At 36.5% G+C, this 12,418-nt stretch overlaps 2 protein-coding genes across 3 annotated transcripts in view; one reads left to right on the top strand and one right to left on the bottom strand.

The window, feature by feature from the left end:
- The first annotated feature begins 2,789 nt into the window (after nucleotides 1-2,789).
- Nucleotides 2,790-8,103, top strand: LOC107658164 (proteasome subunit alpha type-6-like). 2 transcript variants are annotated; one of them, XM_016446626.1, is made up of 7 exons: nucleotides 2,790-2,976; nucleotides 3,894-3,988; nucleotides 4,301-4,382; nucleotides 4,465-4,620; nucleotides 5,759-5,937; nucleotides 7,625-7,719; nucleotides 7,953-8,103. In XM_016446626.1, exons 1-7 carry the CDS (start codon nucleotides 2,901-2,903, stop codon nucleotides 8,008-8,010), a joined length of 741 nt encoding a protein of 246 aa, XP_016302112.1. In that variant the 5' UTR covers nucleotides 2,790-2,900; the 3' UTR covers nucleotides 8,011-8,103. The 2 variants fall into 2 exon arrangements, with proteins under 2 accessions (XP_016302112.1, XP_016302113.1); XM_016446627.1 differs by having other exon boundaries at nucleotides 2,897-2,972.
- Nucleotides 8,104-9,635: 1,532 nt separating this feature from the next.
- Nucleotides 9,636-12,418, bottom strand: part of LOC107658182 (NF-kappa-B inhibitor alpha-like) — a 3,839-nt gene continuing 1,056 nt past the window's right edge. The window contains exons 2-6 of the mRNA XM_016446645.1: nucleotides 11,095-11,200; nucleotides 10,784-10,991; nucleotides 10,549-10,637; nucleotides 10,202-10,459; nucleotides 9,636-10,056 (exon numbers count right to left, since the gene is read on the bottom strand). Coding sequence (XP_016302131.1) covers nucleotides 10,024-10,056; nucleotides 10,202-10,459; nucleotides 10,549-10,637; nucleotides 10,784-10,991; nucleotides 11,095-11,200 — 694 coding nt within the window. The 3' untranslated portion in view covers nucleotides 9,636-10,023. The remainder of the gene's footprint in view (nucleotides 10,057-10,201; nucleotides 10,460-10,548; nucleotides 10,638-10,783; nucleotides 10,992-11,094; nucleotides 11,201-12,418) is intronic.

Genomic DNA, 12,418 nt, shown 5'->3' with positions numbered 1-12,418 from the left:
ATTCATGATTCACTCGCAGTGGCTTTACAAAGCTTGTAATGTTGTACTTGTTTTACTAAGCGTTGCCATGTCAGATCCATAACATGTCAGGAAACATGTCCACTCAGTAATGACTTTCAGTGAAAAGAACTGGTTTCGTCATACCTGACTCCGCCAAAGCATAACAGCATTTGTCATATTTCATAGGCGCAATCAAGATTACGTAATAGAGTAAAGACAGTAACAGTGTTTTGCTTGGATGGCAGAAACAAATCCCTTCAGAATCAAAGAGGAGATTTGGTTTCCAAGCCTATATATTAACCAAACTTCTTGATATCTGTGATAATTACGATGATAACTAAGTTTGCAGCACCTTTAGCCATAACCTCAATTCTACAGAGCCCCTTAGGAAAATATATTTCATAAAAAAACCTATAAAACTTTGCATGTTTAGAGGAACAGTTTATCCAAAACTGAAAATTTGCTGAAAATGCACCCACTCTCTGGCCATCCAATAGTTTTTTGGTTTTTTTTTTCATCTGAACAGCTTTGTTTCTTACAAAAATGCAGCTTTTCACTTCACAAGACATTAATTGATGGACTGGAGTCGTGTGGATTATTGTGATGTTTTTATCAGCTGTTTGGACTCTCATTCTGACGGCACCCATTCACTGCAGAGGATCCACTGGTGAGCAAGTGATGTAATGCTACATTTCTCCAAATCTGTTCCCATGAAGAAACAAACTCGTCTACATCTTGGATGACCTGAGGATGAGTAGGTTTTCAGCAAATTTTCCTTTTTGTGTGAACTACTCCTTTTTTAAATCTATTATGTTTGGTTTGTAGTCAATATTGTGTGTACAAATCTCGTGCTTTAAGAGACTTCATTCACACTTTTCAGTACAGATTAATAAAATGGGAAGTGGTGACAGGGACTTTTCTTTTGGTGATTTCAGGTTGATTGTTAAAAATATAATTGATTTTTGATATACCTATTTTCACACACATTCTATTTATAGTCATCATTTTCCATTTATAGTGGCTTTATTTTGGACAGTGACCATTATTAGTGTTCTGGTATTTACACACTTCCAGATTCACACCATCGCAAAACTCGATCTGCGCTGGTACCTGTGGAAAGGCTGTTAGAGAGCAGGAAACAGCTCTGATATACTCCCACATTTAACTCTCCGAAGCTGAATTGGGTCACAAGGGGATTTCAGTGTGGTAGGTGTTTTAGAAACGGCCCTGTTTCTCACCAATTTATGCACTTCAAATACTTTTGGTACATTTCTTTTCTGCTTTTGTCTGTGAGAAAAATGCCACACTATTATCGGGCTGAAATAAATAAGAATACACATCTAAAATGTTTTTTTTTTCTTTTCTTTTTGCCTAATCTCCTTGCCTGAGCTATATTCTTCTAAGAATCAAATACCAAAACCTAGAGGAAGTGAGTTGAGACTGAGATCAGTTTGAACCATTTTCTCTGAAACAGAACATTCTTATAGATAAGGTAGAGAACATTCACAACCGTGTGGTCAGCACCTTCTGAAACACCAAGTCAGGACAGCCAAACATGTAACTCAGAGGTTTGGGTCAAGAACATCTCACCTCAAATTCATAAATATGTATTTAAGAGATAAAAGTGTGTTTTTATTAACTTTGAGGTAGCATTATCTTTGATAAGATTGTTAAGGGTCCAAAGGTTTCCTTGTAAAATGTTGGCTAATTCTGAAAAACCACCACAAATTATATATGGAAACCAATCAGTTTTAAATCAGTCAATGAAACATTCAAGAGTTTAAAGAGGGCTATGGTTTCTAGAGGTTAAACGTTTCAATACTTATATGTTTTTGTAAAGCCATATAGCACTTGGAAAACACTTCATGTCAATTGCAATAAACTGAAAATATATTATAGTTTAAATTGATATAAAATGCAATTAATTGAGTGCTTTTTTGACCAGCTTAAGACTTAAGTACATTTTCTTTTTAATAATTAGGCTACTTATATTGTCTTTAAAATATGGTTAAATTGTACTGCCAAATGTAGCTACAATAAATACACATATTGTAATGCCAATTTGTAATGATTAAGTTGCAATGTAGGACACTTAAAATATATTAACTTCAAATAAAATATATAATTACATACTATAGATTAATTATAATCAGGTAGCCTACTTTTGTTCAACACATCAAAGTAAGTGTTATTGCATGATAATTAGAACAATGTACTTTAAAGTAAACCTTTTTAATTTGACATTTTCACAAAATGCACTGTTTAAAAGTCTATTTAAGTGTGTTAAGAAACATCGTCGTGGAAGTATACCTACTCTCTTTAAAGGGATAGTTCACCCAAAAATGAAAAGTTGATGTTTATCTCGTCACGAGCCGCAGGGTTTAATTTGGATTTGTCTGTGCATGTTTTTTTTACTCTCATAGATTTTGTTACCATTGCCATGCATTATACGACTGATAGACTGCAACGGCTGGACTTAAAATCATCAAATGTGTTCTACTGAAGAAACAAAGTCACCTACATCTTGGATGCCCTGGGGGTAAGCAGATAAACATCAACTTTTCATTTTTGGGTGAACTATCCCTTTAAGTTCACTTATGAGGCCTTTTATTTCATTAATATTATATGCTAGCTATTATCTGCCAGTACAGTTAAAAAAAAATACAAATAAAATGAACGGGACAAAAGTCTTGTAAACAGAGAAAGCAAATACACATTATATCACATTTATTTAAATGCAAAATTGCTTAATTCTCAAAAAAAAATGACTGCGCACCTTCCAGTCCGATACTGACCCGGAAAAACTATCCACTGCTTCCGGGTCATTCGTTCTGCATGTTGCTATTCTGTGTAGCCTGCAATACTTCAGCAATTTTACGGTTAATACATTTCTTATAAACATGTCCCGGGGTTCTAGCGCGGGGTTTGACCGTCACATCACCATCTTTTCTCCGGAGGGAAGACTGTACCAAGTAGGTGAGTACGACTTTGACTTGAATAAGAGCAGTTAGTGCACAGTCATGTCGCCTACAGTGCAGCTCACAGTCAATCTCTTACACCAACTGCTAGTATGAACATTATTAGCCTGTCACATAAAAGCTCTTCTATCTCAATGTGTGCATTTTTATATATATTTATATAATATAGTCCTGCTTAGTCTAGTCGCTAGAGTGATGAGAGTGAGTGTGTGATGGAGAATCGGCTCAATGATGTTTAATATAATAATTTTATTACACATCTACAGATTTCAATTTAAAACTATCTTATAAATGTATGTTAATTGATCAAATGCAGCAGTGATGTGCATTGATACATATGTTGGTGAGGAGGTTTGTGTTTTCTTTACCGAACTTTGCCATGGCAACCGCAGTGTTTGTCAATTTGTCACAATTTTATTGAACAATTATGTAAACAACTTGGCAACAACAAAAATTGACCCTTACGACTGGTTTTGTGGTCCAGGGTCACATATATTTGAAATAGCACGGTATTATCAGGTGCATAAAAGGCATAAATAATACAAAAAATAAAATGAAAGGACCAGGATTTTTCTTGTAAATCTTATTTTATTACATTTTTATTTTTTCTCGTGGATTTTGTAAGCTAAAAACTCATTGTAAAATACACAAAACCCCAAACTCCTGTAGTTACTGTAGTTAGTACATTCGTTTTATTGTTAAAGCATAATGGTACAATATTACATTTCTTTCTAAGAAGCAGTTTTTATTTATTTATTTATTTTTATTAAAAAAAAATTATATTTAATATAATTTTTTGTGGATCTCCAAACCTTTTTATTTTTTTTTGTATTGAGTGTTGAAGCTATTAGAGAATTGTGCCAAACTTTGCAAGTAACTTTTAACCTTCTAAATAACTTCATTACATTTTTACAGAATATGCATTCAAGGCCATAAACCAGGGTGGTCTGACATCGGTTGCTGTTCGGGGGAAAGACTGTGCAGTAGTCGTCACACAGAAAAAAGTCCCAGTAAGTCTGCTGTCATGTACCCTTTTTCCACCGAAATTTGGCCAGAGCGTCTGAGAAACATCTCTCAGAATCAGCCGCATTTCACTGACTTGAGAAATAAAAGATTTTGTAATTTGGCTATTTGCCCACAAATAAAGCAACACATCCTAACATTCATTTCAATTGGTTTTAATTACATTTTTTCCAACCTGGAATGTCTTTTCTGTGGGGTAAACATGCAGAACTACTGGTGGGAAAGGTGACTTTTATTTATGTTACTGGTAAGTTCTGTTCCAGTGGTGCTGGTCATCTAAAACTGTCTGTGTTTTCCAGGACAAGCTGCTTGATTCTTCCACTGTCACACACTTATTCAGAATCACAGAGAACATTGGCTGTGGGATGTCAGGAATGACAGGTACAGATCTCATCCACATAGTCATATTCATGGTGTCTGCTGGAACTGATGCGCTCATTAATGGCTTGTGTTTCGCGTTCAGCTGACAGCAGGTCTCAAGTGCAGCGAGCTCGTTATGAGGCGGCCAACTGGAAGTACAAGTATGGTTATGAGATTCCAGTAGACATGCTTTGTAAAAGGATTGCAGACATCTCTCAGGTTTATACGCAGAATGCAGAGATGAGGCCGCTCGGCTGCTGTAAGTGAACACTTGCTGAGTTATTTACGCACACATAAAGTAGTTTAAAGGGGTCATGTCATATTTTTTGGTTAATTTTTTTACTCTGATTTTCAAGGTTTTTGTGCCAAAACAGTCCTAATTTAGAAAGGTCTTAAATCAGAGCAGAAAGTCTTAAATTCAAAAAGCCATGGCATTAAATGTTGCATGCTTTGCAAAAAAATTGTATAGCTTTTTTCCCAGTACAAATATTGAAACATCCTTAAATCAAGATACATTTACTTGAAATGAAAAAGAAGATATGAAGGCTTATATTCGAGAAGTTGGGAAAAAGTGAGTTTATGCTTGAAACGAGAACCAATATCAATGGGCCCAGAAAACATGTTTCCCCTTTGAATTAAATAAATTTTTCTGAGCCTATTGGCAGATATTTGTTCTTGTTTTAATCATGCTGTCACTTCATTTTGATGAATTTCACAGAAAACAAGTTCTTATCTTTTGTCATTTTGCTCCTCAAGTAAATCTTGATTTGAGAATCTTTAGACACCGGAAAACAGAGTACAGTATCTTTTTTTTTTTTTTACAAAAAAATACTGAGAACATAATTTTTTTTATTTCCATATTTAGTGGTTGGGAGCAGATGTATTCAAGTCTTACGTTATTTTTTGTGAAATAAATTAAAGTAATGGAAATCTGTTGGAAGTTGTATTTTTTATACTTTATTTTTAATACAATTCATATTGTGCTGCCTAGACATTCACATTTAGAGAACATTGACCTACTGTGTAGTGTTCTTTTAGTATCATTGAGATACTATTATAGTTTTTATTAATAGTTTTTTTTTTGTATTTTGCTTTATTTTTGTTAAAATTTTAGTAATTTTGTTGTGTGTTTTGTAGTTTTATTAGGTTTTGTTTACATTTATTTCAGTTAATGTTTAATTGATTTCAAGTAACGGAATTGTTTTTATTGTTTTAGTTAACTGTAATAACCTTGCTATTGTGTTCCCTTAAATTTATTATTTAAATTTTCTTTACTTGGTCTTAAAAAGTATTAAATTTACCTTCATAAAACCTGCAGAAACATTGTTAAAAGAAGTACATTGTGTGTTGGTTGTTTATGCAGAACTTGATGTTTTGTGGTGTTGTATCTTTTCCAGGCATGATTGTAATTGGTGTAGATGAGGAGCTCGGGCCACAGGTGTATAAGTGTGACCCAGCAGGTTATTATTGTGGGCTCAAGGCCACGGCTGCAGGTGTCAAGCAGACAGAGGCTACAAGCTTCCTGGAGAAAAAAGTGAAGAAGAAATTCGATTGGACCTTTGAGCAGACAGTTGAGGTGCAATCGCTTTTAAAATTCAGAATTCAAGAAAACATTTGATAACAGCTTCATCAAAATTGATTCCAGCTGCTAACATTGCCCACATCAGCTTATAATTTAAAGGATTAGCTCACTTCCAGAATAACAATTTCCTGACAATTTACTCACCCCCATGTCATCCAAGATGTTCATGTCTTTCTGTCTTCAGTCGCAAAGAAATTTAGGTTTTTGAGGAAAACATTCCAGGGTTTTTCTCTCTATGTAATGGACTTCAATGGGGATCAACGGGTTGAAGGTCCAAATTGCAGTTTCAATGCAGCTTCAAAGGGCTCTACACGATCCCAGCCAAGAAATAAGGGTCTTATCTAGCGAAACGATTGGCCATTTTCTTCAAAAAATAAAAATGTATATACCTCACGCATGCGGTAATCACGTTGGAAAGGTCACGCGCGGTTAGCTCTTCGTCTGTGTACTCTGGTTCCAACTTCAAAATCATCCGACATCGTTGTTTTACCTTTTTTTGTAAAGAACGTTTGACTTTCTTTGCACGTTCGCTTTGTAAACACTGGGTCGGTGCTTCCGCCTACGTCACGCGTGACCTTTCCATCGTGATTATGTAATGCGTGAAGTCGAGCTAGTGCAAGACGTGCATTTGTGGTTAAAAAAGTATATGCATTTTTATTTTATTTTTTAAATGACCAATGGTTTGGCTAGATAAGACCCTTATTCCTCGGCTGGCATCATGTAGAGCCCTTTGAAGCTGCAATTTGGACCTTCAACCCGTTGATCCCCATTGAAGTCCATTACATAGAGAGAAAAATCCTGGAATGTTTTCCTAAAAAACCTTAATTTCTTTGCGACTGAAGAAAAAAAGACATGAACGTCTTGGATGACATTCGGGGTGAGTAAATGATCAGGACATTTTTATTCTGCAAGTGAACTAATCTTTTAATGATAGCAAGGAGGAAAAGGTTTTATTTTTGTCATGTAAACTTCAGGTTTCAGCACATTTGCTTCTATAATGTGTCCTATTTACCACTGATAAAATAAAAATACCCAGTGAATTAAAACAGATGTTTATGTATACGTGTATTTGTGGCACCAACAACAGTGGCCCCAGTTGTTTTTCAGACACACTTAAACTGTATCAATGTCATTGCATCAGTTGACAAAATGACAAACCAAGTGGTATGATCCAGCCAATGATGCTAGAAGTTTTCTCAGAACTATCTTTACTTTTCTGAGCAGTTTTTGTACATTTCAGCAACTGGCACCAAGGTGTCTGTCTGGTAGATCTGTGTCTGGTCACGCTGTTTCTTTGGAGTGGAAATATCAACTTCTCTAATATCTCCTCTAAACTTGTTTTGCTCAATAATGTAGTTAAAGATATTACAGAAAGGGATGGTTATATATGCTTGCTTCCTGATTTATTACACAATTTCTTTGTAAACAGTATTGCTAATCTATATATCTTGAAAGCTATGAAACAAGGAAAGGTTATATCAACAATCTACTACTTAAAAATAAAAAATAAAATTTACATTAAAAAAATGGATTTTTGATTTTAGGATGTGTGCTACTTTGAACTATTTTGTATACATCCTAAAGCCAAAAATCTATTTTAAATCCATTTTTACTGGATTATCTGTCTGTTTCATTAAATTTAATATGTATATTTGGACTAATAAAGCATTTCCATCCACAGACGGCGATCACTTGTTTATCAACTGTGCTGTCAATCGATTTTAAGCCATCTGAGTTGGAGGTAGGCGTCATCACAGCAGAGGATCCGAAATTCAGGTGGGTGGAAGAACGGTGTTCAGCACCTACACGGAGAGATCTGCACTCTGTTCTACAGAAAATCACTTCTAGAAAGGCAGTCGATGGCTTCGGTATTGATATTTGTCAAATGATGCAACATGCCTCATTTATGTCACTTTTGACGTGTCACATATGCCAGATGCGTATTATAATCAGAGCATGCTTCACAGATTATATATTTTTCACGGTTCTGCTCGTTTGCTCTGTTCCAGGATTCTGTCAGAGTCAGAATTGGACACTCATTTGGTGTCTCTGGCTGAGAGGGACTGAGATCTCCAAGGTGCTTCTCACAGTTTTGAGATACGTAGGATCCTGTTCAGAGCTTTTGTTCTCATGTAAATTCCCCGTTCCATTAAATACATTTTGAGAAAAATATTGTTAAGATTCCTGCTCTCTTCCTTTCTCTTTTTCTTCTCATATAGCAGGACATTTCGTGAATATTTTACTGGGGGAGTCCCCATCATGCACATCTTTCGTTTTCGCTACATCCTGTGTTTTCCCTACATCCTGTGTTTTCCCTAGCTGATTCTACAACAGGGAAATCTTTTACAAACCTGTTTTTCATTCGGTGCAATTCTTTGTGGACTTTGAGCATCTTAAGTGTAACAAGAGTCGATTAGGGAAGACTAGAGATTATCACGCAAGGAACGTCAAGTGCGTGCTTTTGAGTTTAATCACACTGATGATCTGACTCGCCCTCATTCTGTAGTTTAAAGTGTTTTTCCTTAACCAGATACTACACAACTTTGTGGTGTAACTGAAAATATGAACAAGTATGAATTTAGATGATCATTCTGTGGAATTCTCCTAGTAAATCTGATCCACAAATACATGTTGGATAAGAAGATCAGAAAATAATCAGATTAAGTAATTAATACTTTCAGCAAGGATGCATTAAATTGATCAAAGATATTTATAATGTTATGAAAGATTTATATTTTAAATGTTCTTTTCAGAATTCAGAACCCTGAAAAAAAGGATTCAGTTTCCATGAAAACTGTTTTCAACACTAATAATAATAAAATGTTTCTTGAGCAGCAAATCGGCATATTAGAATGATTTCTGAAGGATCATGTGACACTGAAGACTGGAGTAATGATGTTAAAAATTCAGCTTTTTTAAATTACATTTTAAAATATATTCAAAAAGAAAACAGTTCAGGTTGTAATAATATTTCACAATATTACTGTTTCCTGTATTTTTTATCAAATAAATGCAGCCTTTTTGAGCTATATATATATATATATATATATATATATATACACACACATATTTGGAATGAAGTTGGAATTCACCTCTCGCCATGTGACAGTGATGAAGATGATTATGATGCATGTCATATTGAAATCTTTCCAATGGTTTTAATAGTATGCCATTCATTGTCAGGAGAACAAAGCTATGGAATTTCCCTAAAATTCATGATTCCTGGCTCATCCGTCTCCAGAAACATGACTGATGCCGTTTTAAAAAGAGAGCTATGACTTTGAATTAGGTGGCGATCTGAATAATCCCAAAATTGCACTGATCCATCATGAGTTTTATGGATGGTCACACACATAATGTAATCCTAGCAATTAATATGTAATGCTTATGAACCTCACACTTCTAGTGGTCGGGTGTTCATTTCTCTTTCTTGTGGGGAACTTCATACTAGCGCGAGTCAGATATTCATGACTCCACTTTAGCAGACCCAAAACTATAGTGACGCATCTACGTGACTCATGTGTTCCAGAAAGGAAATGATAGAGTTACTGTACACACCAAGTGCTTTTTTTCTGGTATTCCACCACTACAGGGGTTTACATGTTCTTTCACAAGTTTCACAACTCAGAAAATTTCCAGGCCTTCTGAAATCAGTCCAGCACATTCAATACAAGAAACACCCAAACTCGGAATTCATGTAATTTCTTTTGTTTTTAATGTAAAAAATATTTTCACAGTGTAATATATAGACTATACACATTATTGACAAGTGTTTCATTTCACATATTTACAAATATAAAAATATATCTCTATATATTCACAAAATATACATATTTTCCCAACTCTTTGGCTTCAAAAATATTGGTAAAGGTTTTGGTCCAGCTATCTCTGGGGTTCTTTCCATGGTTAACAGCACCACCACTATCATACCCCCGGGAAGGGTTCAGCTCCTCTTTTCCACTTTTGCGGAGTCCCATCAAGGGATTGACATCCTGGGATATGGCACACCGTCCCAGACCTTGAGAGCACCTACAGCCTTCGCTGCTTTGCATTATGGGGAATGTTGTCCTGAGGGCCAGACTATCTCCCACAGAACTGGATGTCATCATACATCTATTAAAAAATTAAAAAGATATGTAAATATAAATAATATAGTTGTATATATATATATATATATATATATATATATATATAATGAAATTAATTTCACATCAAGAAGGAATGTAAAATGTAGGAGAAGTTTTTTAAGGAAACTTACACAATCTTCATCAGAAAAGCACTCCTCATCGCTCTCCTCTGATTCGCTCTCTGGCATCGCCCTGAGCTCTTGGGCCGTCCGAGTGTAAAGCTGCCTCTGGATCTCGCTGTTCTGTCGGCCGAAGGTCAGGTGGTACGGCGTGTATCCTCCATAGGTTAGACTGTTAACATCAGCTCCCAGAGCGATGAGCGTGTGCACCAGATCCAGGTTCTGCAGGTCCACGGCCAAATGGAGTGACGTACGGCCGCTACACTGCTCCTGAACACAAGAAATCACACATTAGTTCTCTTAAAACGCATATTTAAGAGTCATTTATGACGCTGCAGTGTTTTAAACTCATACCGTACCTTTGCGTTTACGTCTGCCCCAAGCTGGACCAGACTCTCTACCATTGAGAGGTAGTTGTTAATGGCTGCTATATGGAGACACGTGTGTCCTGTAATAAAAGAGGGATGGTACTTTAAAAGCGGCACTTTTTTGTACTAAAAATTGCGACTTTTGTATGGAGACACTTGCTTTTTTCTGATAAAAAGAAGGGCAGTGCTTCAAAAACTGCTTTTTTACTCAAAATGGAAGACTTACCGCTGTAGTTTGGGAAGCTGAGAATGGAGTGCAGATGCTGGGTCTGAATCTGAGTCAGTACTGAGAAGCAAGCTAGTGAGCCTCTTTTGCAGGCGATGTGGAGGGCCGTGTTTCCACTTTGATCAACCAGCCGGGGATCGCAGCCGGCCTTTAGCAGTCTGTCCACCATGTGCGGCTGATCTGTGATGACAGCGAGATGCAGTGCAGTCTGCGGATGGAGGTTGGATGTTAAGTCAGGTTTGGAAAACAAGCTCTTATTTTGAGGTGAATTGTGCTTTTAAGCGAGTAGCTCTTTGTGGAACTTCAATTACCTCTCTTTGGTTGTTCTGTCTGTTCAAGAAGAGGTCGTTCTGACACTGTTTGATAATCTGGATGGCATAATCTTCCGCCTCTTGAATGATGGCAAGGTGAAGATACCTGGAAAATAATGTGGGAGGTTTTTTTTTAGAAAATATTTTAAGAACACGCACAAAGGATGTGGTTTAGCAGACACACACAGTACAAGCAGGCGGCCGTTTCGCAAGAATGGAGTTTTGAAGGTTATTTCCAGCCAGTGTGGCTGATACATTATCTGCGCTTGGCCGCGCGCCAGGGACTTTCCTGCCTGCGCACTTTGTCTCTCAAGCTCCTCCCACTTTGGGCGCTGCTCCAAAACGAGATTTGTTTACTTCCGCACTTCAGCGATATTCCGCAAATAAAACGATTTGCACAACTTCTCTAAAAAGTTAGTTAAGGTATGTTTTTTTTCTGTTTACAATTATAACTGTAGAGTCAAAATTGCACAGTTGGTCCCAATAAAAAAAAAAATCTAAAATATTTTACTATCATTTTCATTTATCATTTTTATCGAGCGAAGGGAATAGTAATGCATTGTTTCATTTAATGTAATCGACACCTTTTTATAGACCACCAGAACTCTGAAACAGATTTTAGCCACAATTGTTGCAAGTTGCATTAAATGGGTCAATTTCTGCCCCACTTAAAAAAAAAGAAACTTGCATTGCATTATTTTTATCATTTAAAAAAATGTTACACTTACGTGTCTCAATCCTCAGTGACTTCTTGTGTCCAAGATTCACACGTCCCCTTTGGATTCGCAATCGGGTCTTCAAAACGCAAAATCTCCATTTCCTTCACAATTTTCATATACTCGTCCTCCTTTAGCGAATCCACGCCGCTGTCGACGCGCTCCTCAAAGTGTTGCATTTTCCTGTTTTTCATATCCATTTCATCCATATCACAATCCTGAAAGTTCATCGTGCCAGCTCTGTGCACATCCATCGCGAGGCTCGCCGTATCGCAGTCTGCAGTGAAGTGTGCGGAGAGGGCGGCGCAACGCGCTTTTATAGATGCGCCTCCGGTTCCATGCTGCAGATCGGGGGATTTCCATTTTGTAACTATGCACTGAAAGGGGGAACTCGTAGCGGGCTTTTATTTAGAGAATTTCCCTCAAGATGACTCCGCGAAGTAAGAATGAAAATCAGTATTTTCCTATTACACATTCAAATCTACCTGGTAGCACGCAGTAAGCCAAACTCACGGGAAAATGAATGACAAGAGCTCATGAATGAAAGTCATGAGAGGGGGGACTATTAATAATGCAGGAAATATATATGGCAGCTAGAAATAGCTCGT

This window comes from Sinocyclocheilus anshuiensis, unplaced genomic scaffold (assembly GCF_001515605.1).
Source record: "Sinocyclocheilus anshuiensis isolate Anshui unplaced genomic scaffold, SAMN03320099.WGS_v1.1 scaffold279, whole genome shotgun sequence".
In the NCBI taxonomy this organism is placed as follows: Eukaryota; Metazoa; Chordata; class Actinopteri; order Cypriniformes; family Cyprinidae; genus Sinocyclocheilus; species Sinocyclocheilus anshuiensis.
Note: the sequence above shows the minus strand (reverse complement) of the source record. Positions and strands in the feature narration are given on the sequence as shown.